At 46.1% G+C, this 27054-nt stretch overlaps 1 protein-coding gene across 2 annotated transcripts in view; it reads right to left on the bottom strand.

Annotated features, from left to right (window-relative positions):
* Positions 1-292: 292 nt before the first annotated feature.
* Positions 293-27054, bottom strand: part of COQ6 (coenzyme Q6, monooxygenase) — a 49865-nt gene continuing 23103 nt past the window's right edge. For both annotated transcript variants that reach the window (XM_073610779.1, XM_073610778.1), the window contains exons 2-13: positions 26836-27016; positions 24256-24390; positions 24113-24171; positions 23922-24045; positions 21165-21295; positions 20971-21078; positions 14607-14669; positions 10732-10839; positions 2380-2582; positions 2149-2264; positions 505-671; positions 293-416 (exon numbers count right to left, since the gene is read on the bottom strand). In XM_073610779.1, coding sequence (XP_073466880.1) covers positions 387-416; positions 505-671; positions 2149-2264; positions 2380-2582; positions 10732-10839; positions 14607-14669; positions 20971-21078; positions 21165-21295; positions 23922-24045; positions 24113-24171; positions 24256-24390; positions 26836-26992 — 1401 coding nt within the window. In that variant the 5' untranslated portion in view covers positions 26993-27016 and the 3' untranslated portion in view covers positions 293-386. The remainder of the gene's footprint in view (positions 417-504; positions 672-2148; positions 2265-2379; positions 2583-10731; positions 10840-14606; positions 14670-20970; positions 21079-21164; positions 21296-23921; positions 24046-24112; positions 24172-24255; positions 24391-26835; positions 27017-27054) is intronic.

Genomic DNA, 27054 nt, shown 5'->3' with positions numbered 1-27054 from the left:
GTCCCCAATTATTTCCAAGGCTCTCCACCGCCTCCCACCTCTGGCCACAAGTGGTATTGCATGTAATAGAAGTCAATGCGGAACGAATTATCTTTGTTTCCATTGACTTCTATGGGGAAACTCGCTTTGATATTCGAGTGTTTTAAATTACAAGCATTCTCCTAGAATGGATTATGCTCATAGTCCAAGGTTCCACTGTATAATATGGATATAAGCTCAGTCATTATTTTTACACTGCACTCATTTTACGGTTTCATCTGATGTGATAGTCATAGGAAAAAATTATTAAAAATCTGTGTAAAACATATCTTTATTATAAACAAAATATAACAAGAAATGACGGCCAATAAATTATATATTGATTGTCATTGGATGAAGCATCATCATCATTTACTGGCAAATGCCATGATCTGTTCCTGGAGGTGACAAAAAAATACAAAGTTAGATGAGCCCACACACCCCACCTAGTCACCAACGGCACACGGAATGTGGAAGACAGCCTACCTTTATTGGTGTCACTGCATTCGTAGCTTGGAGACCAAAAGTGCGCAAAAGAACAACTGGAGGCAGCTTTGTGTTGTATAATCTTTTCAACAAGTCAATAGCAGCCATTAGAGGGAGGTTCTGGCGTTGCCGCTCTGTCTCATATGCCAGGAGATGTCTTAAGGATCCTGACAAAAGAGAAACGTAAAGGCTATTTAGATCTGCAGAGGTCCCTATAGGACAGCAGAGACAAGGAGAAGACCTGTATAACGGAGAACCAGCACTGCTTCCAAAGTGTAAAAGGGAGAGCAGCTTGGGGCTTGTAGTTCTCAGGGTCACAATGCTTGAACAAGGATGTACACACTGCATGGAAAGCACAATGACAGGCAGGACTGTACAGGGGCACTCAGATGCTGTGCACTGATAATAACTAAGCAGAAAACTAGTCTACTCACACAAAAAATAAAAATATATTACAAATGTGTTTTAGTACATTTTTACATTGAGAATACAAAATGAAGGAAGCCATTCTGGAGAGAAACATTGGGGCTGCAATCTAAAAATGCTAGTTGCCTACCTGCCACACTGACCCTCCTTACCCAAAGCAGATGAGGACTTCTGACTTTACTGTAAAGCCGTGTACACACGGGCGGACTTTTCGACCGGACTGGTCCGACGGATCGAATCCGTCGGACAATCCGACCGTGTGTGGGCTTCAGCGGACCTTTTCTGTCAAATCAGACTTTAGATTTGGAACAGGTTTCAAATCTTTCCGACGGACTCGAGTCTGGTCGAAAAATCCGTTCGTCTGTATGCTAGTCCGATGGACAAAAAACAACGCTAGGGCAGCTACTGGCTATGAACTTCCTTATTCTAGTCCGGTCGTACTTCATCACATTGAAATGACCGGACTTTCGAACGGACTTTAGTCCATTCGTGTGTGCGCAAGTCCGGTCGTTCGCAAAGCTGTCTAAAGGACCGTCGGACGTTTGATGCTGAAAAGTCCGCCCGTGTGTACACGGCATTAGAGTCTGCAAAAGACTTAAGACTGGGGTGGAGGTTCACCTTCCAGCAGGACAACGACCCTAAACATACATCCAGAGCTACAATGGAATGGTTTAGATCAAAGCATATTCATGTGTTAGAATGACCCAGTCAAAGTCCAGATCTAAATCCAATTGAGAATCTGTGGCAAGACTTGAAAATTGCTGTTCACAGACGCTCTCCATCCAATCTGACAGAGCTTGAGCTATTTTGCAAATAAGAATGGGCAAAAATGTCCCTCACTAGATGTGCAAAGCTGGTAGAGACATCCCCAAAAAAGACTTGCAGCTGTAATTGCAGTGAAAGGAGGTTCTACAAAGTATTGACTCAGGGGGGCGCCATACAAATGTACTTTTCACATATTTGTAAAAAATGTTGAAAATCATTTTCCTTCCACTTCACAATTATTTGCCACTTTGTGTTGGTCTATCACATAAAATACATTTACGTTTTTGTTTGTAACATAAGAAAATGTAAAGGGGTATGAATACTTTAAGGCAGTGCATCTCTGTCCATTGCGCCGTAAACCATTCTTATAACTATAAACCACTTCTCTATCCCCATACATCACTCCATATCTCCTGGGAAGCTTGCTCTATGACATCTCTGTACTGCAGTTACCTAAATCTCGTCCATCAAATGCAGCGCTGCTCAGATGATTGAGTAAACTGGCCACATCAGCGAAGCCCATGTTAACTCCTTGTCCTGCCAGCGGGTGGACTCTGTGTGCGGCGTCCCTAAAAAACAACATACAACATTCTCATCTTTACATGTCATCTAATCAGAGCTGTTCAATAACCTACTGTCACCTCACCCTATTAAATAATAATCATCTACTGATTGTCACCTTACCCAATTAAAGCCACGCGCTGGCGCACATATTCAGGGGCGTGGCCCAATCCCAGCGGAAAAGCAGCCCTACTCTTCTCCCCAACAGCGGAGACGCTAGGAGGAAGCTGGCGTGCGGGGGTTCCACTCGGCATGAGGAGAGATACGATTGAACGGAGCACCGAGTTGGCGGAGGAGATGAATTCTGAGTGGTACTCGCTGCTCCACTGTGAAAAGACAGAAGATGGCAAAAAATCAATGTTTAAAGTATATGTAAACCCTAATGATAAAGTTCTCTTTTGTTCCCTAAAATATATCATTTAGTGGTTTCTTATATCAGTTTGAGAAGTGCAAAAAAAAAAAATAAAAATCTGTTTATTCGATAAAAATCTAGTGTGGCCCTGTGCCAGTGCACACTGCAGTCCTGTCTTAAACATTGTTATCAGAAAGTGTGTTAGGACTGCAGACTACCTCCTCCTTATGTTATGGAGAGAGGGAGGGAGGAAGGTCTTCTGTAGTCCCAACACACTTCCTGTCCTAGGGTAACAACACTGCCCCTCTATAGATACAGTAAGTGAGCATTGTCATCCTAAGACAGAAAATGTGTTACTCATAGGATCACCAGGTGAAAATAAAGTAATCATATCCTGAAAAAAAAGAAAAACGAATGCACCCACTACATCTGAGGACTAGAGATTAGTAATTTCCCAATTGTAGGACGTCCTTAGGTTGAATTGTTTGTACTGGGATAAAACTGCAACTACAGGCATCGTCCTAGTATCTTTTACCAGCCAGCGATTCCTTATTTTGTAAAAAGCCATACTAGCAGCTGATTAGCCGCTGGATTGCTTTTACAAGCAGTGGGAGGGAACGTGTTCCCACCCCCCTTCTCCAGGCTCTCCTGTGTGATCAGAGAGCCCAGGATCTGATCCGGTGCTTCCATAATAGGGTTACCACAGAGCCGGCCGTGGACCAGATGGTCCCTGGCCATCTCTATGCTCCTGGGAGGCCAGAAAAGACGTCATGACATGACTGCCGGCACTGGCAGATGTAAACACTTCCATTTTTTTTTCTAGAAAGCAGAGATCAATTTTTTTTTTATCTCATGCTTTGCAGGGTAGAGGAGAGATTTGGGGTCTTATGAACCCCCATAAAGAGGATCTGTCATTACTTATTTCTATCACAATGTTTACATTTCTTGTTATAGGAATGAAAGTGATCCAAAAAATAGGAACAGCTTACCTGTAAAATCCTTTTCTTTCGATGGACATCACGGGACACAGAGCCTCAGTAATTACTGATGGGTTATATAGGTATCACTAGGTATTGGACACTAGTCACACCCTAAGCAGGAAGTTCAACCCCTATATAATCCCTCCCCTTGCAGGGATACCTCAGTTTTGTAGCCAAGCAATATAAGTGTATTAGAAGAGGGGCGGGACCTCTGTGTCCCGTGATGTCCATCGAAACAAAAGGATTTTACAAGTAAGCTGTTATAAAAAAAATCCTATTTTCTTTCTCGAACATCACAGGACACAGAGCCTCAGTAATTACTGATGGGATGTCCCAGAGCAATGCTACCTGAGGGCAGGGGAATCACAACCAAGTAGGGTGCAATCAGACCTGAGGACCCTGTACCGCTGCCTGCAGCACACTACGCCCAAAGGCGATATCCTCATGCCTTCTCACATCCACCCGATAGAATCTGGTGAATGTATGAACTGAAGACCAGGTTGCGGCCTTGCAGATCTGGGCCATAGAGGCCCGGTGATGCACTGCCCAAGAAGCACCAATAGCCCTTGTGGAATGTGCCTTGATCTGAAACGGAGGAATCTTTTGTTTCAAACCGTAAGCTTGAATGATCAACTGTCGAATCCATTTATAAATGGTAGCTTTTGACGCTGCCTGTCCTCTATTGGGACCCTCTGGCAGCACAAACAAAACATACGTTTTGCGAATTTGAGCAGTTGCTTCCAGATAGGTCTTGACTGCTCTTACTACATCCAAAGAATGTAGTGACCTCTCTTCTGGAGAACAGGGATCTGGAAAGAAGGAAGGCAGAACAATGTTTTGGTTTAGATGAAAATCTGAAACCACCTTCGGTAAAAAACTAGGATGAGTGCGCAATACCACTCTATCCTTGTGTACAATCAAATAAGGCTCTTTACAGGAAAGAGCTGCTAATTCTGATACTCTTCTAGCAGAAGAGATGGCTACCAGAAAAATTAGCTTCCTTGTAAGCAAGACCAAAGGAATCTGACGTATTGGTTCAAAAGGCTGTTTTTGTAACACCGACAGAACCAAGTTCAAGTCCCCGGGGTTTAGGGGCGCCTTAACCGGAGGATTAAGACGCATCAGCCCCTGCATAAAGTTTCGGACCAAAGAATGCAAAGCAAGTGGCCGTTGAAACAGATAAGGCCGAGACCTGGCCCTTGATGGTACTCAAGGCCAGCTTCATCTCTAATCCCAATTGTAGAAAACCAAGAATTCTACCTATCACATATTTTCTGGGATGCCAACCCCTGGATTCACACCAGGATACATAAGCTTTCCAGACTCTATGAAAAATCATTCTGGAAGCTGGCTTCCTTGCACTGATCAAGGTAGATATCACAGGACCTGAAAGCCCACGACTCTTCAGGACGTAGGTCTCAATAGCCAAACCGTCAAATTTAGCGTTTGTAAGGCAGGATGGAACACTGGACCCTGAGATAACAGGTCTGGGCGTAACGGTAGGGTCCACGGGGAACACACCGTCATCCTTACTAGTTCTGCATACCAAGTCCTCCTGGGCCAAGCAGGGGCTACCAGAAGTACCGACCTTCCTGCCTGATCCTGTGAAGGAATCATGGCAGTAGCAGAACATGCAGGAATGCAGAAACCAGTGAGAACCGATGCCACGGAATCACCACCGCATCCTTCCCGTATGCAAGAGGATCCTTTGTCCTTGCCACAAATCTGTCTATCTTTTTGTTGAATCGGGATGCAAAGAGATCTACATCTGGGACCCCCCATCTTTGGCCTATGGCCCAAAAGACGTCGGGATGCAGAGACCATTCCCCTGGGAGTAACTGCTGGCGACTTAGATAGTCCGCCTGCCAGGTCTCTATCCCTGGAATGAAAACTGCCGATATGCATGGCACCTGCATCTCTGCCCAGACTAAGATCTGGTTCACCTCTTTTTGAGCAGCACGGCTCCTGGTGCCTCCCTGATGATTGACATAAGCCACTACTGTGGCATTGTCGGACTGGATCCTGACCAACAACCCTATAGCCTGATAGTCCAGGCTCTTAGGGCTAGGTATACCACCCGGATCTCCAGAATGTTGATGGGTAAGGTCCTCTCGGTCTTGGACCATAGCCCCTGGATCGCAGACTTTCCAGAACTGCTCCCCAACCTGACAGACTGGCATCTGTTGTTACCACCGTCCAGGTAACCTGTAGAAAGGATTTCCCCTTCTGCAGGTTTTCGGGTATTAGCCACCAATTGAGGCTCTGACGCACCGCATGAGACAGGCGCATCGGAAAGTCTAATGCCTGAACCTTCTTGTTCCAGGTGGACAGAATACTGTGTTGCAGCAGTCTTGAATGAAACTGAACATAGGGAACTGCTTCAAATGAAGACACCATCTTTCCTAGCAGCCTCATACAAAGGCGGACAGAAGGACCCTTCTTGGTCCTGACTATCAGAATCAGCTCACTTAAAGCAGTGATCTTTGCCTGAGGAAGAAATACTTTCTCCTGGCTTGTATCTATGATCAGACCCACATACTCCAGTCTTCTTACTGGTTTTAGGAAAGATAGGTGTTCCAGATACTTGACCGTGGTCCTCAAGTTCCCGTTCAAGGAGGCTACCGACCGGTCTATCAAGAGCAGGTCGTCTAGGTATGCTATGACAGTTATACCCTGAGCCCTTAATCTGGCCAGAGGAGGAGCCAAGATCTTTGCGAACACTCGAGGTGCAGTGGCTATCCCGAAAGGCAGAGCCACAAGCTGGAAATGGCGCCCTCCTATCTCGAAGCATAGAAACTTCTGATGAGCAGGAAAAATGGGCACCTGTAGGTATGCATCTCTGATGTCTATCGATGCCAAAAATTCTCCTCCCTGCAGGATGGAGACTACTGTCCGAATTGATTCCATGCGTAAGGACTGAATCCTTAAGAATCGATTCAGATCTCTTAAATCCAGAATGGGTCTGACATCCCCATTTGGTTTTTGGACCGTAAAAGGTTGGAATAAAAGCCCAATCCTTGATCCTTTGTGGGAACCACCATAATGACCTCTTGCGTCAAAAGTCGCTCTAGCGCTAGAAGGAGTGACTGCTTCTTCTCTGGGTCTCTGGGGACACTTGATCTGAGGAAACGAGGAGAGAGAAATTCTTGGAACTCCAGCTTGTACCCTAAGGTTACCGTGGAGATTACCCATCTGTCCTGGAAGTCCTCCTGCCAGAGCTTTGAGAACTGCAGCAGTCTTCCCCCCACTCGAACGAGCGGGGGCACCCCTTCATAAAGAAGCCTTAGTGTCTTGTCTAGTAGACTTGTTCCCCCAGGACTTCTCTTGTCCCTGGGGTTGACTCTTGTTTCTTGCCCCAGACGGAGGAGGCCGTCGTGACTGCCTAGAGGCTGATGCCCCTGGCACTGGGGAAAATAGTCCGTTTGAAAGAGGGAGGCTTACTCCTCTTCTTAACAGATAAGAGAGTGCTCTTCCACTAGAGAACCTTTGAATATAATTATCCAAGTCTTCTCCAAACAACCTTGCACCCTGAAAAGGAACCAGAAGTTTCTTACATGGTGCTTCAGCTGACCAATTTTTTAACCATAAGATTCTACGCATACGCACCAACCCAAGTAAAAAACGATGGGTTTGCATGATAGAATCTCTGATGGCGTAAACAACAAAACATAAGGCCTCTGGAAGGTTAGCCAACCCCTGGGCCTGCAGTTCAAGTAAAACTTTGATGACCTACTTAACATGGTCTCTTAAGTTTTGACAGACACCGATCGCTGCCACTGCAGGTTGAACTACTGAAACCTGCTAAGGAGAAAATATCCTTCAATAGGGATTCCATCCTTTTATCCACAGGATCCCTGAGTCTCTGAGCATTGTCTACAGGACAAGTCAGACTACAGAGGAAATGGTTGCATCAACGGCCGGCATCCCCAACATCTTTAAAACATTTCTTCCAAAGGATAAAAGTGTTGAAAACTTTTTCAGGCGGAAAAAAACGTGGTCCCACTCAGAATAAATTAGCTTTTTTAAGTAAATTATGTACAGGAAAAGCATGTGTTGTTTGAGGAGGTTTCAGTGACCCCTAAGAAATAGAGGGTTCTTAAACTGATTCAGATACGGGTACTTTAAATGTGGAGCGGACCAATCCAGTAAGGATCTGTACTAAGACTTTCTCATCCTGAGAAGCGAAAAGGGCCCTTCCCCACTTGATTCCTCAGAGAAGGAATCATCCGTCCCATCCCGATCCTCTGAAAGTGATTTTTTTCTCCCCTATCCCAGATCTCCTCTGACCGAGGGTCCTGGGTAACAGAGGAAGACCTAGTGCGTTTTCTTCCACTGAGTGAAGATGCAACTACAGCCAATAATCTTTTCCTCTAGACCATTAATGGTTGAGGAAAAAACCTCCTGTGTAATTTATCCAGGGGCTGAAGTGCAAAAAGCAGGTGTAGCCCCTGACCCCAACGGCACTCCCTTGCTAGCCGTCCCTGGCCCCTAAGGGGGGGAAGGTGCTGCAGAAAGGGGGTCCTCAGAACCTGAACGAGATCCCCTAGAGTCCCTGGTTCTTGGGGTATTTGAACCTCTTCTACCTATAGTGCAAAGCAACAAGGTGGAGGTATCACAAAAATGAACACTTACTGCTGAGCGATGTAGTCTGGCAAAAGCCTTGCTACCAAATGCCCAGTCTGGTGTTCCCTTAGTAAATGCTGCCTAGGAGAATGCGTGTGTCCCACCTTACATGCGACCGTCAGCTCTGTGTCCCTCCAAGGCATAGTGCACCTGTACAGTGTGCCTATAATAGCCTGCAGCCTGCAATGTGGGTGTCTGAGCACGCTGGATGCTGTGCTGACACCCCGCCCCCCCCCCTACCGCCCTCCCCCCCTTTCGTTTTTCGAAAAAACGAGCGCTTCCCGCGCTAGCTGACCCTTCCGGAACCAACATGGAGGAAGGCTGGGGGAGGGGGAGGAAGGAGAGAGGCCGGTAGTGATGGGCCTGCACGTGCAATGGCGGTGATAGAGCGTTGTACAACCGCCTCACAGACCCCCTGCGGCCTCCCCCTAGCCTGGGGGGAATATCCCTGAAGAGAAAACCCCCCATCCCATCCTACCTGGAGCCGGCCGGAGGAGCTTGTGCAGCGAACACTGAGACAGACATCAGCATGAGAAGGTATGTGCTCTTGGCAGCCCCCGGTGGTCACAATAGGCATAGCATGCATTTACCTTAAAGGAGAAAACCTACTAGAATTAAAAAATTCTGTGGAATCTCCCTTACCTTATCCAGCCGCAGGGTTCTGTTTATACAGGCCCAATCTTCACCTCTCATGGTGGGCTCCGTTTGAAAAAACTGTCAGAGACTGGGGCCCCCTACGAATAGAGGGATCCTGCAGTTCTGGCCCTGTAAAGCACCCAGCCAGAAATAAGGTGTTAAAGACCCTTTTCTGATATGCGGGGTCCAGCTCTCTAAAAGAGAAGCATTACAGGTAAAACCTTGTTTCTTCAGACGAGGCCCGAGTACTATGCAATTCGGCCTAGAAAGGACACTTTGAATGGATCCGGTTCGCCTGGCTTGCCCCAGTATAGGATATCAGGATATTCCCTTTGGAGCTTCAGCACAGGACATCTTTACATGTCCAACACCTAAGACACCTAAGTAAAAACTGAGGTATCCCTGCAAGGGGAGGGATTATATAGGGGGTTGAACTTCCTGCTTAGGGTGTGACCAGTGTCCAATACCTAGTGATACCTATATAACCCATCAGTAATTACTGAGGCTCTGTGTCCCGTGATGTTCAAGAAAGAAAAATTAATAAAAAATGAAAGGAACAGTGTAAAAAATAAATAAAATAAATGAATTCTAGCACTAGACCTCTTCTCTAACTCTAAACTGGTATCCTGTAAAAATGTTTAAAGTGTTGTGGAGATTTTTAAGTACTGACGTTTGGCGCCACTCCACGAGCCTGTGCAATTTTGAACCGTCACACGTTAGGTACCTATCCACTCGGCGTAACATCGTCTTTTATATTTGAACAAAAAATTTGGGTATATACTATGTTTTTCTGCATTAAAAAATGCTGATTTGTTCTACAATAAACATGTCTGTAAACAAAAAAATTAATTTTGTGTATTTTTTCCAAAACAATTGCTGCGCAAATACGGTGTGACATAATAAATTGCAACACCCACCATTTTATTCTCTAGGCCAGGGCCTCTGCTTAAAAAAAAAAAATTATTATATACAAATATTTGGGGGTTCTAAATTTTCTAGCAAAATAATGTTTTTTACATGTAGGACAGAAATGCCAGAATTAGCCCGGTAGGGGAAGTAGTTAAATGTTAAAAGAGAAGTATGTTTTTGTCTTTTTTATACTCATATTTACTTATGTGGATGGAGCATCAGAACTATGCTGCAGCTGTCCCCTGCCACCTCTTCACTGAAAACCAAGCCACTGAACACCGCCAATGGCTGGGTTCTCTCCCCTCCCAGAGCAGAGAGATGCTGCCTGTCGGTCAGCATCTCTCCTGCTCAGCTCCTCCACGCTCATTGGAGCTCTGAGCTGTGGAGGGGAAGGGAGCAGCCGTCTTTGCGGCTCGCTGAGACTGCCATCAGTCAAAGCACCTGGCGGATCCAGACTTCAGAAGGTGGGATGACGTGCTGCCTCGACTAAACTTGGTGACGTCAGCAGAGAGCGGACTTCAGACTGCTCTCCGCTGAAAATGGGTCAGAGAAGTGCAAAATGAGATGCACTCCTGTGACCCATAGGAGAAGCCCAGCCTAAAAAGCTCAGGCTTGGCTTCTCTTTTACAGGCAACACACAGCCACTGCAGGGCGCCAAGTTCCTCAGTTCCTGTATGCTATATGTACAGTGTTGAAAATCGGATGAATCAGAGAAGAGCCATGCTTTAAAAAGCCAGCTAGGTGTGGTGTGTGCCTTACACATGGAACTGCAAATGTATGCAGAACTGTGTTTTTATTATAATGCTCAAATCAGAATTTAATCCATTGCCCTATGCTGTCTGATTTTGGTGCTGGGTATATTTTGTATTGTCTGTTGTGGACGATATGACATGGAAATCATAAAGGACAAGAACTACACAATCTATGCAATGCTTCAGTTTAAAAAAAAAAAAAAAAAAAAAAAAAAGTACTTACAAAAGCTGAATTGACAGCATCAACAAAGTTTTCATCATCCATGTTAAGAAGCTCAGCGGCATGTTCCGGAGACGTGGACCAGACTAATGAACTGCAAGTGTCTGAAACCTGTCAGGAGGAAGCAATGATGTGAACGGTCAGGAAACTTGCAGGGCAAGGAACACAAGACATACATTAAAGTGATTGTAAAGACTTGTTTTTTTTTTTTTCTTTAAAAGTAACAAACATGTTATACTTACCTGCTCTGTGTAATGGTTTTGCACAGAGCAGCCCAGATCGTCCTCTTCTCAGGTCCCTCTTCGGCTCTCCTGGCCCCTCCCTCCTGACAAGTGCCCCTCCAGAGCAAGCAGCTTGCTCTAGGGGCACCCGAGCCAAACCACAGCTCCCTGTGTCCATTCAGACATGAAGCTGCTGCCTAGCCCCACCCCCTTTCTCTCACTAGCTGAATGACTGATAGCAGCGGGAGCCAATGGCGCCGCACTGCTGTCTCAGCTACTGAGGAGTGGAGTCCTGAGCAGCCGAGACATCCCTGCAACACCACTGAGCAAAATTATAAAATGCAACACTTTTGTGTTTGCCCCTATTTATCATGAGCTGAACTTAAAGATCTACGACTTTTTCTATGTACACAAAAGGCTTATTTCTCTCAAATATTTTTCACAAATCTGTCTAAGCCTAGGTTCACACTGAGCTGCGGGAATGAAGCTGTGCGAGTTCAGCCGATTTCACTCCCGCATGTCAGTCCCGATTTCGGCGACATCTGTGCAGGGTGTCAATGTAAATCGCAGCGCGAAATCACAAAAAGTAGTACAGAAACTACTTTTTGAAATTGATGCGGCGTCGCACCGATTAGGATGGTGCCACTGAGGGCAACTGAAGCTGATTTGACAAAAGGGAGTGCCCCCTTTTTCTGATGTAAAACTGCCTGTCTTTAATCTTCTCTTTGTTCAGAAGTTGAATCCGAGGTGAGCAGATTCACTCACTAGAGTGTCACACACACATTTTTCTTAAATTTGAGGAGGGAAATGGTGGATGCACACGCACTATATATATATATATATATATATATATATATATATATATATATATATATATATATATATATATATATATATATATATATATATATACACATATACACACACACACACACACACACATATACAGTTGTGCTCATAAGTTTACATACCCTGGCAGAATTTATGATTTCTTGGCCATTTTTCAGACAATATGAATGATAACACAAAATCTTTTCTTTCACTCGTGGTTAGTGTTTGGCTGAAGCCATTTATTATCAATCAACTCTGTTTACTCTTTTTAAATCATAATGACAACAGAAACTACCCAAATGACCCTGATCAAAAGTTTACATACCATAGTTCTTATTACCGTGTATTGCCCCTTTAACATCAATGACAGCTTGAAGTATTTTGTGGTATTTGTGGATGAGGCTCTTTATCTCCTCAGATGGTAAAGCTGCCCATTCCTCTTGGCAAAAAGCCTCCAGTTCCTGTAAATTCTTGGGCTGTCTTGCATGAACGGCACGTTTGAGATCTCCCCAGAGTGGCTCAATGATATTGAGGTCAGGAGACTGAGATGGTCACTCCAGAACCTTCACTTTATTCTGCTGTAGCCAATGATAGGTCGACTTGGCCTTGTGTTTTCGATCATTGTGTTGGAATGTCCAAGTACGTCCCATGCGCAGCTTCCTGGCTGATGAATACAAATGTTCCTCCAGTATTTTTTGATAACATACTGCATTCATCTTGCCAACAGTTTTGACCAAATTTCCTGTTCCTTTGTATCTCACACATCCACAAAACATCAGCGATCCACCTCCGTACCATTCATTGGCCTTGTTGACTCCCCAAAATGTAGTGTTTATGGTTGTGGCCAAAAAGCTAAATTTTGGTCTCATCACTCCAAATGACTTTGTGCCAGAAGGTTTGAGGCTTGTCTCTGTGCTGTTTGGCGTATTGTAAGCGTAATACTTTGTGGCATTTGTGTAGTAATGGCTTTCTTCTGGCGACTCGACCATGCAGCCCATCTTTCTACAAGTGCCTCCTTATTGTGCATCTTGAAACAACCACACCACATGTTTTCAGAGAGTTCTGTATTTCACCTGAAGTTATTTGTGGGATTTTCTTTACATCCCAAACAATTTTCCTGGCAGTTGTGGCTGAAATATATTAGTTGGTCTACCTGGTAAAAGCTAAAAGTGATCCCGCGCTACAGCAAAACCACAAACAAATTTTAACCCTATGAATGACCCTGCAGTGTCTAAAAGTGAACAAATAATATTTCTCTTAAAGTGTAAAAACATACAATTAAATAAAAAAATAAACAAATAAACAAATCAATCCAAAGGCATGAAGAGTAATAATCGTCTCTTAAAAAGATCTTCAAAATATATATATATATATATATATATATATATATATAAAAAGTGCGTTAATCACAAGTGTCTGCAGAGAGATCACGCAAAAAAAGTTCCAGTAAAGGCAGTGGGCACGGAGAGGTATAAATCCAAAAAATTAGCTCACAGAGCCCTCACCTTCATAACTTGAAAAATCAGCATGTAATGGACAGGGATCCGTTGTGTTGTTACCACTTCAGCCACCAGGGGGCCCTCTGTTCCACTGTATGCACGACCAACCGAAGTGCCAATCTAGGCCCATAGATAAGGAGTAATCCTATTGTGCCGATATCCACCACTAGGGGGTCCTCTACACCACCAAATGGGCAACCTCAAATAGACATCCCATCCAAGTCCTCATCCGACCTCGTCACCTCCGCTCAAGGGGGGGGGGGGGGGGGGGAAACGAGGATGAAGGGCAAAGGTAGGGGAGAGAAGAAGTTCCAATAGTGTAGTATGTTATAATAAAAACAAGGTTTAATTTAATGTAGTAGTTGGACTCTTACAATAAAAATGTTAAAACAAGCATGAATCAGCACACAAGGCGTCCGAACACCACTCTTACGTCACTTCCGGTGCACTTTCAACCTATGGCCACTCCGTACGTCCCCTGATGAAGTCACGTGATGACGTAACGCGTAGGGAGTGGCCGTAGGTTGAAAGTGCACCGGAAGTGACGTAAGAGTGGCGTTCGGACGCCTTGTGTGCTGATTCATGCTTGTTTTAAAATTTTTCTTGTAAGAGTCCAACTACTACATTAAATTAAACCTTGTTTTTATTATAACATACTACACTATGCACTATGTGCATGTTATCAGGCCAAAATCACCAGGGTGTGTAAACTTTTGATCAGGGTCATTTTGGTAGTTTCTGTTGTCATTATTATTTAAAAAGAGTAAACACAATTGATTTATAATAAATGGCTTCAGCCAAACACTAACCACGAGTGAAAGAAATGTTTGTGTTATCATTCATATTCTCTGAAAAATGGCCAAGAAATCATAAAGTCTGCCAGGGTATGTAAATTTATGAGCACAACTGTGGATAGAGATATATATATCTGTCTCATCCACTGAGGACGGAGAGTCCCCAGAGAGCCGAGGCTCTGATGCACATCACTGGATCATGATGGGGCTCAGGTAAGTATTAGGGGGCTGCTGCACACATTTTTTTTCGCTTCATGCATTGAATGCATGAAGGTAAAAAGAAAAACTTGAGCCTTTACAACCACTTTAAGTATATATTTGCTTGATTCTGTTAAATAGTTTTCCATCGATTGCCTTTGGAATTGTTTTTGAGAGTGCCAGCCATCTAGAGACTGTCAGCTACCAGGACAATCCTGATGGTCCAAGTTACATGACTGCACATAACACTTTTTAATCTAACCAGTTAAATAAGAACACGAAACAATGACAGAAGGACCCCGGTTATTCCACAGCACAAAAAACACACAACTTACAGGGAGAAGCGCAATGGGACCAGTAGGAAGGAACCTCTGCCAGGCTACATTGTTGTCGGTGAGCTACAAGAAATGAACACACAAACCACAGACATGACTATTCCAGCTTTGGGGTCATTGTAGGATAAGAAGAGCTAAACACAGAAATTTTACGGAGGCCATCTTGCATGGCTAAAAAGACTACCGTTTTTCCCCGAAAGTAAGACCTACCTTGGTTTTCCAGGAGGGCTGCAATATAAGCCCTACCCCGAAAATAAGCCCTAGTTTGAAGCGGTTGTCTCCTCCTCCTCTCCTGCCTGTCAGCTGGGGATCTCGACCCCCCTCCCTCTGCAATGCTCGGATCGTGGAAGAGAGCTCAGGCGGGCTATGGAAGCCTAGAGCGGTGCTATAATAAGGTACCTGACACAACAGATTACAGAAACACACACCTTTCCCACCATATACTACTGTAATAGAAAGGACTCTAGCAGCCCGCAGCCCACAACCAATTTTTTTTTTATCTATTTAATAAAAGACAAACAAAACAACACATTGTACACATTGTGCCAAAATATAAATACAGGTTCAAATTCCAATCACACTGCTTTGCATCCTTCAATTAAGAGGAAAAAAAAAAAAAAAAAAAAAAAGAAAAACCCCAAAAGAAAAATAACTACCAAGATTAAAAAAAAAAAAAAAAGGAATTTTAACAACCACTTTTCCTTCCCTTCACACAGGGGATTCCTGTCAGGCAGGGAGGGGGAGGGAGAGGTAGAGAAGACATTAAATGGCAAGCCCTACCCCGAAAATAAGCCCTATTTTGTTTTTTGGTTGCCAAAATGAATATAAGACCCAGGTTATTTTCGGGGGAAACACAGTAACTACAAGCATGTTTATGTAACATCGTTATTCTTTGTCCTGGGTACCGTGCTCTGGGAGTATTCTAACCTAGCATCATCATGTCTAGTAGTTCTGCAGGGTCCTCCCTCCACTAGGAGTATACTGACCTAACAGACATCATGTTAACTAGTGTTCCAGCGTCTTCCCTCCACTGGAGTATACTGGCCCAATACAATGCATCCAGAAAGTATTCACAGCGCTTCACTTTTTCCACATTTTGTTATGTTACAGCCTTATTCAAAAATGGATTAAATTCATTATTTTCCTCCAAATTCTATAAACAATACCCCATAATGACAACGTGAAAGAAGTTTGTTTGAAATCTTTGCAAATTTACCGTATATACTCGAGTATAAGCTGAGGCACCAAAATTTACCACAAAAAAATAGGACTGACCCGAGTATAAGACGAGGGTGAGAAGTGCGCAGCTACTGTAAGTGGAAAAGAGGGTCAACAATGCCCATTTGCAGCCTCACTGTGCCCATTTCTATGCCTCATTGTGCCCATTTGCAGCCATAGGTCCCCCCGAACTTCAAACTCAAGTTAAGGGTTCCTAGAAGCCCCCTAGCTGCAGCCAAAATTTGGGGTCTCTGGACCCAAAGGGTCCCGAAATTATATTGCTGCAGGTGGACACAGTTGACCGAATTTGGGGCCCCGTATCTCGGGCCACTTGGTGCAAGGAACACCAAATTTGGTGTGCAAACCCAGTGGAACTAGCACTACAACATATCCAAAGCTGGTGTTCCTAGCACCAAGTGGCCCCGAGATACCACAAAGTCGGTTCGGAAAAGGTCAAGCACTTTTCTGCAGCAGAGAATGACATTTTCCAAACAGAATTTTGGGCCCCGTATCTCGGGGCCACTTGGTGCTGGGAACCCCAGCTTTGGATATGTTGTAGTGCTAGTTCCATTGGGTTTGAACACCACATTTGGGGTTCCTAGCACCAAGTGGCCCTGAGATACGGGGCCCCAAAATCGGTTTGGAAAATGTCATTCTCTGCTGCAGAAAAGTGCTTGACTCCAGTATATGCCGAGGGGGGCAAAAATAAAAAAATGAAAAAAAAAAAATCCCATGTACATAAGTATTCACAGCCTTTGCTCAATACTTTGTTGAAGCAACTTTGGCACCAATTACAGCCTCAAGTCTTTTTGAGTGAGTATGATGCTACAAGCTTTGGCAGTTTCTCCCATTCTTCTTTGCAGGACCTCTCATGCTCCATCAGGTCGGATGGGGAGTGTCGGTGAACAGCAATTTCCAGATCTCTCCAGAGATGTTCAATCGGGTTCAAGTCTGGGATCTGGCTGGGCTACTCAAGGACATCCACAGAGTTGTCCCATAGTCACATCTTTGTTATCTTAGCTGTGTTCTTAGGTTCGTTGTCCTGTTGAAAGATGAACCTTCGCCCCAGTCTGAGGTCCAGAGCGCTCTGGAGCAGGTTTTCATCAAAGATGTCTCTGTACATTGCTGCAGTCATCTTTCCCTCGATCCTGACTAGTCTCCCAGTCCCTGCTGGTGAAAACCATCCCCACAGCATCATGCTGTCACCACCACGATTCACTGTAGGGATGGTATTGGCCAGGTGATGAGCGGAGCCTGGTTTCCCCCAGACATGACGCTTGCCATTCAGGCCAAAGAGTTCAATCTTGTTTCATCAGACCAGAGAATTTTGTTTCTCATGGTCTGAGAGTCCTTCAGGTGCCTTTTGGCAAACTCCAGGCGGGCTGTCGTGTGCCTTTTTACTGAGGAATGGCTTCCGTCTGGCCACTCTACCATACAGGCCTGGTTGGTGGAGTGCTGCAGAGATGGTTGTTCTACTGGACGGCTCTCCTCTCTCCACAGAGAAATGCTGGAGCTCTGTCAGAGTGACCATCGATTCTTAGTCAGCTACCTGACTAAGGTCCTTCTCCCCCGATCACTCAGTTTGGTCGGACGACCCGCTCTAGGAAGAGTCCTGGTGGTTCCAAACTTCTTCCATTTACGGATGATGGAGGCCACTGTGCTCATTGGGACCTTCAATGCTGCAGACATTTTTCTGTACCCTTCCCCAGATCTGTGCCTCCATACAATCCTGTCTCGGAGGTCTACAGACAATTCCTTGCACTTCATGGCTTGGCTTGTGCTCTGAAATGCACTGTTAACTGTGGGACCTTATATAGACAGGTGTGTGCCTTTCCAAATCATGTCCAATCAACTGAATTTACCACAGGTGGACTCCAATCAAGTTGTAGAAACATCTCAAGCATGATCAGTGGAAACTGGATGCACCTGAGCTCAATTTTGAGTGTCATGGCAAACGCTGTGAGTACTTATGTACATGAGATTTTTTTTATTTTTAATAAATTTGCAAAGATTTCAAACAAACTTTTTTTCATGTTGTCATTATGGGGTATTGTTTGTAGATTTTTGAGGAAAATAATCCATTTAATCCATTTTAGAATTAAGCTGTAACATAACAAAATGTGGAAAAAGTGAAGTGCTGGGAATACTTTCCAGATGCACTGTAGACACCGAAGTTGATTTACTAAAACTGGAGTGTGCAGAATCTGGTGCAGCTCTGTATAGAAACCAGTCAGCTTCCAGTTTGTTTGTTTTTTGTTGAAGGGAGAGTGGTAGAGAAGGCGCTTCTAAGTGCAGTATTTAAACAGTTTATTCGGCCAACACAATAAAATACACTTACAAAATGTAGAAGTATAGTGGGCTCCTTTGACAATCACAAAAAGTGGCCGAGTTCCTGCCCCTGGGGCTCCGGGTCCTCTTGCTAATCAATTGCTAACAGCGGTGGGAGAGATGTGATGAACCAATGTGGAGGAAGACCTGTCATCCAAAGGCCGCAGTGGAATTTGCGACTTAAATGAACAAGTGGCCCATTGGGTCTGAGGAAGGAGTGTTGTGCGCATGCTCTGAAATGGGTAACCTCCGCCACCCTGACATCACTATCAGTTTGTTTGGTCTCCGAGCGCGGTGTGCATCCCAGATGACAGGTCTTCCTTCACATCGGTTCATCACATCTCTCCCACTGCTGCTGGGTGGCAAGGGGATCTGGAGCCACAAGGGCAGGAACTCGGCCTCTATTTATGATTGTCAGATGAGTTTGCTGTACTTCTACAATTCGTAAGTGTATTTTATTGCGTCGGCCAACTAAACTGTCTAAATACTGCACTTAGAAGTGCCTTCTCTACCTCCCTCCCTTTGCCAGCCAGAGTTGCTTCTACTCTTCAGAAGAGCTGCTCCATTGCCAGTTTTTAGTTTCTGCATTCCCTTGGATTCTATGGTTCTATCCATACTGAGACAGGATCCACCAGACAGAAGGGCCCCATGTTCCATGTACAGTTTTTTGTCTTTTTTGTCTAAGCTTAACTGAACAAGCTGAAGTTAGAAGCTGATTGGCTACCATGCACAGCTGCACAAGATTTTGCACTCTCCGGTGTGTAAACCAACCCCATTATGTCTACTAGCGCTCCAAGATCTTCCCTCCACTATAGTATATTGACCCGACAGACATGTCTATTAGCTCTCCAAGGTATTACCTCCTCTAAAGTATCCTGACCTAACACACATCATATCTACTAGCGCTCCAACATCTTTCCACCACTAGCGTACACTGACCTAACAGACATCATGGGGTTGATTTACTAAAGGCAAATCCACTTTGCACTACAAGTGCACTTGGAAGTGCAGTCGCTTCAGATCTGAGGAGAAGATCTGAAATGAGGGGACGCTCTGCTGATTTGATCATCCAATCATTTGCAAGCAAAAATGCATTTTTTTTTATTTTCCTTGCATGTCCCCCTCAGATCTACAGTGACTGCACTTCCAAGTTGCACTTTGCACTTGTAGTGCAAAGTGGATTTGCCTCTAATAAATAAACCCCCCATGTCTACAAACTCTCCAAGGTCTTGCCTCTTCTAGAGAATGCTTTCCCAACACAGATCATGTCTACTAGCTTTCCAAGGTCTTCCCTTCTCTACAGTATGCTGATGTAACAAACATCATGTGGTTGATTTACTAAAACCAGAGAGTGCAAAATCTGGTACAGCTGTGCATAGTAACCAATCAGCTTCCAGTTTTTTCTAGTTTTTGTTTTTTAAATCAAAGCTTAATTGAACAATCTGAAGTTAGAAGCTGATTGGCTACCATGCACAGCTGCACCAGATTTTGCACTCTCCAGTTTTAGTAAAGCAACTCCCATGGCAATCAAGCACCATTCACTTCTAGAACACATCATGCATGCCCTCAGTCAATAGGTTAGAAGGTAAAAGGCAAACACATATGGTGTATTTTCCCACCCCTTATCCGAGATAACCTCATCCTATGACATGTAAAATCTCCTACCCTTATATCCAATGCAACCTCATCATGTGTCCATGCAACCTAACAGCATTCATTGGAACCTTTTTATGTGACTAAAGATCAAATCAAGGTTGGTTCAGCAGGGACTGGCCAAGATTCAGTCCATCTATGGGCAGGCTGGTTTTACTGAAGCTGATCGATCAACTTCATTACAACCAGCTTGTTGCATTTTTTAATGCAATTACTGCCAACGGCTACAGCAACCAGCAGAGATTAATGTGTTCCTCCCGGCAGGGAAGTCTCCCCGCTGGCAAAATACAATAGCACTGCGGGAGGGTTACCCCCATCCACATTGATTGTGTTGATGGTGGAAACAAGCAATTTTCTTTCCTGCAGCCCATCTACGACTTGCTTAAATCTCATCCCATTATATTTCATAAAATGAATGGACTTCCTTCAGACATGGTTGGAGCCAGAATATTGCCAACACATTATCCATTGAAGTGTTTGTTAACCCACAGGGTTAACTTTACATTATCCTCTTTGTTGATTAATCTAATGTCCCCCTGTGATTATGCTTTATTAAAAATGCAGCTATATACCTTGTTTACTAAGAGCAGATCGGCGATCATGTGACATGCTGCCTCTCCTCTCGCACGGCAGCTGCAGCGGGCGGGGCCGCCTCTCCCCTCCTCCCCTCCTGAATGACGTCAGCGAGGGATCCTCGGCACCACACGCTGCAACTGTCGGCCCGAGAGAAGAGAGAGGCGGCATGTCACGTGATCGCCGATCTGCGTGGGGGCAGCGCGGACACAGAGCAGACAGTCAGAGAAGGGGGGGGATCACAGGAGACACAGAGCAGGGCTGTGGCTGATGGAGGCACGTATGCTGACAATGGTGTCAGGGCTCAGCAGCCTTGATTATTGTGGTCAGCGTACAGAGGGGCAGGATCAGCCAGGTATTACAGGTGATACGGGGGGGGGGGGGGGGGGGGGGGAATTACACAGCACAAGCACTGTGCTGTATATAATGCTTTAAAGGAACAGGATCTTTTTTTTTTTTTTTTTTTGGTGTTAACAAACACTTTAAAGGCCATATTCGTGCTGCTTCCAGTGGCTGCTACCCTCTAGTGGCCACAAACTAACATTCTCAGTGCAGACTGTGGTTGTCCTGCAGATATAAGCACTTCACTCACCTCAGACAACTGAAGAGTAGCAACTACGGCAACATGGTTGTAACTCCACTGAATGGTCTTCATCCCGGCTGTGCTGCGGACCATTGAGTTCTGTCCATCTGCTCCAATCTAGTAGGATGAATTATGAAACGATCAAATGGGGTATAAGACAGGGGAAGGTGGGGTGGTCTGTAATAGCAGACAACCATCCTCACCAGAAGTTTTGTGTGCAGCTTCTGTCCATCTGCCAACTGTATCTGCACCCAGCTGCTTCCCTCCTTATCGGGGTAAGGCGCCGGCCAGGTGTAGTTCACAGCCCGACTCCGATAGAGGACCTCAATGCGATCTGTATGTATATATTTGACAAAGAATAAACCCCAATTGCAAAGCTGAATAAGGAAACAGTGGTGCCATCACTCTGGCTATATAGTGTTGCAGAAACGTGTAATTCATAAGAGTGCTTAAAGGAGAACTCCAGCTTTTCCTCTCTAAAACAACAGATGCATTGTGCATGTGAATGAATCACAACCTCAATGTCAGTTTGTGTGCAACTTACCTCCTTTAGCTGTATACAGCAGGTTTATGTGTCTGTGATGTCACTCCTCCTCCTCCTGGCTGAATTTCAAAGTTCTCTGACGTCCTGTTTCTTTCCTTTTTTAGACCTGATCTCCCATGATCCATTGAACCTATGTACCTTCAGGATGGGCTATGGGAGTCACGGGGAGAGCCAATTATAGGAGTTGATGTGGGTGGGTCCTAGGGTTACTGTAGGTGTTTCTGGGCCTTCATGTGGGTGGTGAAAGGTGTAAAGGTGTCATAACTCCTCCTGTGGCATTCCTGTCTTGCAGAATGCCAAAGAATAATGGCTTACTGCAAGACTACAGAGGAAGGTGTGTACAGAGGAGAATCTCCCTACAGTCACACATCAAAAAGATGTGCAAGTCCTCAGTCCACTGCTGTGAGTGCTGGCTTGGGAGGGAGCTCGTCCCAGCTCCTACCGTCCCTGTGTATAGAATAGAATCTCTCTATAGCCGCACATCGAAACAATCCCGTTAATCTTGAGTCCATGGCAACCTTAGCCTGGGCTCCAACCAGGCCACGCCTGGGGGCACGGCCTGGTTGGGACCTCGACTGAGGTTGTCACACACTCAAGATTAATGGGATTGTTTCGATGTGCGGCTATAGGGAGATTCTTTTCTATACACAGGGATGGTAGGAGCTGGGACGAGCTCCCTCCCAAGCCAGCACTCACAGCAGTGGATTGGGGACTTGCACACCTTCTAAAGCCTGAGCGGCTCACATCCCAGTCTTTTTTGGACCACAGAGGAAAGGCTATGAAAGGTTATTATGAAGGTGTTTTCTTTCTATGTAAATTAATCTAATCACAGAGAGCAGGGCTCTGGGAGGGCGGGATCTGAGGGGTGGAACTATACCTATTCACAGGGGGTCGGCATAGTTACCTGGGCAGGACTGAATTCTAATTGTAATCCATTCAATCCTGTCCAGAAGCAGCACAGCTAGCTTTCAAAGCAGGCTGTGTATATTATATGAAGGGGTTTCCTTCTTGAATAATGTGGAGATCTGTGAGGCGGAACTTGCAGGTTTGACTGGGAGGGATTGAATGCTAATTAGGATGTATTCCATTCCACCGACCATCTGAACTGTGAAGGAAGTTACATAATTTGCAGAGTCTGAAAGACTACAGAGGGGTGTGGTATAACGTCTGGTCACTGCAGGAAGTGGCAGCAAAAGGGACAGAGTCTATCAGCAGGATATACAGAGTGTCACATGATACAGAGCCACAACTAAACCCAGAATATCAGGGGATCTGCAGACAGCAGAGCTACATAGCACACAGGTATGATCTATGCTGATATTGATCATTCCATCCAGTTCTAGTAAAAAGAAAGTTGGGATTCGGCTTTAAATAAAAAGGACATATCCTTAGTTACATTTAAAGCCGAATTCCGGGAATTTAGCTCCTTTGTAAAAGTAAAGGCACACTGACTTAAGTCCAAGGAGGTGCGTGACATCTCTTGGGCTTATCGCTATTATTTACATCTGACAGTTTTATTGCACCCCGGATGATGACTATCGCTGTATTCCCGACGCTGATGCTTCAGGTCTAAGCATCTTCAACATTAGAGTCAGTGCAGCTGCTATGTCTGCCCCTCTCCTCCTCCTGCCCAATCACAGAAGCATTTATATTATGTGAGCTCATTCACAAAATACAAAGGCTTCTCTGAATAGGCAGCAGAGGGGAGGGGCAGGCATAGCTGCTCTGTGTGCCTCTCTCTATTTTCATAGCATGCTCCGGCAGAGCCATAAACCTGTCAAAAATAAATGTTAGAGCTAAGCCCATGAGATGTCATGCAGCTTCTTGGACTTAAAGTGTTACTAAACTCACAATAGAAAAATCAGTCTGTATATCAGTAATGCATGCTTGTTATACCCACTGTGGAACCTAAGGGATTAATCCTCCGCATTGTGTAAAAAGGCTGTTTGATCCTGTCTCCTCTGATTGTCCCCTTCTTCCACAGTCCCCAATCCATCTCTTGATAGTACAAAGCTTTGGGGGCACTCTGCACATGCTCAGTTTGGTGTTTTGCTAGAGAGTTGTTTTTTTTTCTAGGGAGGGTGCCTATGATCAGCACAGGGCCAATCAGCCTGACAGGACAATCAGAGGAGAATGAAAACTCCTCCTACAAGCTTTAACCAAACACTGATAGAAGTCACAAAACTGCTGGTGAGAAAAAGTATTTAGCAGTTTATATTTACTAAAATAATTGCATTTCCATGTTCTGTGTACTGTGGGAGACCAGATATAATAAATGTAGGGTCCTGAGTTTAGTAACACTTTAACTCATAGTGCGCCTGCACTTTTTACAAAGTGACTGAATTGCGGGAACTCGGCTTTAACATGGGCTTACATAACTAGGCCATGGTCACATCATTTAGTTGACATCTCTGACCTGCCATGGCGTCCAGCTGTTTGGTCAGTGCAGCTGTAATGACATCATTCTCCACGATGTATCCCATATCCTCCAAGCCTTCTTTATCAAATGTAATTAGAGCGTCAGAACAGGCATCCCAAACCTGTAAGAGATCAGGTGTTTATAGAGAAGGGCCCTCATTGATGCACAATGTATAGTCATTATCTCACCTGCATTCTCTTGTATGGTTTCATCCTCATGGCACAGATATGATCCCAGGCCCCAAAGCCTGTTGGCAGAACAATAGGAACATTTCATGACAGCGGGTATGAAAATAGAAGGGACATGGTACAGTTTTAGCACAAGTACTTACTAGCCAGGAGGGTAGCCGAGCCAGGGGTAATAGAACTGACTCTGTTACTGAACTGCTCTGGTAAGTGGTCATACACTTTCCTGTGTCCTGCCTCCAGCAGAAGAATCTTCTTGTTGTGCAAATGAGGGTGGGAACCTATTTTTTGAAAACAAATTTTTTTTTTTTTTTTACAAAACAAAGAGGTTTTAACCAAGCTGTAAGAAATGTTACCATTTTGCATGAATACATATATTTGATTGGTTACAGTGGATAAACCAATAGCTTGGCTTGAGAGATTGAGGGAAGCATGGGTGGAAGATGGAAGCAGTGGGGAGCAGCGGTCGAGAGAAGGAAAGCAGGGGGCAAGAGATGGAAGCAGTGGGGAAAAGGGAGTGATAGTTGGGAGCAGGGGGTGGGAGAAGAAAGCAGTAGGAAGCAGGGGGAGGGAGAGAGATGTAGTGAGGAGCAGGTGACAAATGAAGAAAGCGGCGGGCAGCAGAGGGTGGTAGAAGTGGGCAGCAGAGGGTGGTAGAAGTGGGCAGCAGAGGGGAAAAGGAAGCAGTTGGTAGGAGAAGGGGGAAACAAGCAGCAGCGGGCAGGAAGAAGGAAGCAGCGGGCAGCAGAGGGCAGGAAGAAGCAGATGGTGGGAGAGAGATGAAGTGGGGAGCAGGGGCAAGAGAGGGAAGCACAGGGAAGCAGAGGGAGGGAGAAGGAAGCGGAGAGCGGGAGCAAAGCAGAGGGTGGGAGAGAGATGAAGTGAGGAGCAAAGGGCGGAAGAAGGCAGCAACGGAAAACAGAGGGCGGAAGAAAGCAGCAACGGAAAACAGAGGACGGAAGAAAGCAGCAACGGAAAACAGAGGGCGGAAGAAAGCAGCAACGGAAAACAGAGGGCGGAAGAAAGCAGCAACGGAAAACAGAGGGCGGAAGAAGGCAGCAACGGAAAACAGAGGGCGGAAGAAGGCAGCAACGGAAAACAGAGGGCGGAAGAAGGCAGCAACGGAAAACAGAGGGCGGAAGAAGGCAGCAACGGAAAACAGAGGGCGGAAGAAGGCAGCAACGGAAAGCAGAGGGCGGGAGAAGGCAGCAACGGAAAGCAGAGGGCGGGAGAAGGCAGCAACGGAGAGCAGAGGGCGGGAGAAGGCAGCAACGGAGAGCAGAGGGCGGGAGAAGGGAGCAACGGAGAGCAGAGGGCGGGAGAAGGGAGCAACAGAGAGCAGAGGGCGGGAGAAGGGAGCAACGGAGAGCAGAGGGCGGGAGAAGGGAGCAACGGAGAGCAGAGGGCGGGAGAAGGGAGCAACGGAGAGCAGAGGGCGGGAGAAGGGAGCAACGGAGAGCAGAGGGCGGGAGAAGGGAGCAACGGAGAGCAGAGGGCGGGAGAAGGGAGCAACGGAGAGCAGAGGGCGGGAGAAGGGAGCAACGGAGAGCAGAGGGCGGGAGAAGGGAGCAACGGAGAGCAGAGGGCGGGAGAAGGGAGCAACGGAGAGCAGAGGGCGGGAGAAGGGAGCAACGGAGAGCAGAGGGCGGGAGAAGGGAGCAACGGAAAACAGAGGGCGGGAGAAGGGAGCAACGGAAAACAGAGGGCGGGAGAAGGGAGCAACGGAGAGCAGAGGGCGGGAGAAGGGAGCAATGGAGAGCAGAGGGCGGGAGAAGGGAGCAATGGAGAGCAGAGGGTGGGAGAAGGGAGCAATGGAGAGCAGAGGGCGGGAGAAGGGAGCAGCATTAAACAGAGGGAAGGAAAGAGATTAAGTGGGGAGCAGAGAGAAAAAGTGGGGAGAAGGGGGCAATAGAAGGATGCACTGGGAAGCAGAGGGCGGGAGAAGGAAGCAGTGGGTAGCATAGAGGGTGGAAGAAGGCAGCAAAAGGGAGCAGATGGTGGGAGAAGGGAGCAGTGGGGAGCAGAGGGGGCAAAGGGTGGGAGAAGGGAGCAGAGGGCGGGAGAAGGGAGCAGCGGGAAGCAAAGGGTGGGAGAAGGGAGCAGAGGGCGGGAGAAGGGAGCAGCGGGAAGCAAAGGGTGGGAGAGGGGAGCAGGGGGCAAGAAAGGGATCCATGGGGAGAAGGGAGCAGCGGGAGAAGAAAGCAGTGCAGAGCAGAGGGGGCAAAGGAGCAGCAAGGTGCAGAGGGCGGGAGAAGGGAGCAATGGAGAGCAGAGGGCGGAAGAATGCAGCAAAAGGGAGCAGATGGTGGGAGGAGGGAGCAGTGGAGTGCAGAGGGGAGCAAAGGATGGGAGATAGAAGAAGAGGGCGAGAGAAGGGGGCAGCGAGTGGGAGAAGGAAGCAGAGCAGAGGGGGCAAAGGGCGGGAGAAGGGAGCAGCAAGGTGCAGAGGTGTGGTAAAGAGAGGGAGCAGACAGTGAGCAGGGGGAAGCAGAGGGTGGGAGAAGGGAGCAATGGCGAGAAGGAATCGGGGGTGGGGGGGGAGAAGGAATCAGGGGTGGGGGGAGAAGGTAACAGTAGGATGAAGAGGGCGGGTGAAAGTTTAGCTGTAGAAACTTGAATTTTGCTACAATAAAGAACCCCGGATAGCTGTGACCTTGAACTTTGCTCCTCTCTCTATATACAGTACATATATATATATATATATATATAATAGGAAGGTTCCTCACCCAGAGCGCAGGCCATGGCGGTTCCCACCATTCCTCCACCAGAAATCACCACATCATAGAGAGCGGAGGCGGAGGAGGAATTCAGGGAGCGATGGCGGACGGATCGGTGCAGGCCGAGGAGTGGTGGAAGGCCCAGGCGGCACACAGGGAAGGACATGATCACCTCACACCGGAGTCACCTCTGCAGAGCAAAGAGAGAGAAATATGACGTCATGAGAT

Source organism: Aquarana catesbeiana, linkage group LG13 (assembly GCF_042186555.1).
Source record: "Aquarana catesbeiana isolate 2022-GZ linkage group LG13, ASM4218655v1, whole genome shotgun sequence".
Lineage (NCBI taxonomy): Eukaryota > Metazoa > Chordata > Amphibia > Anura > Ranidae > Aquarana > Aquarana catesbeiana.
The sequence above is the reverse complement of the archived record's forward strand: the minus strand, read 5'-3'. Positions and strand labels throughout refer to the sequence as shown.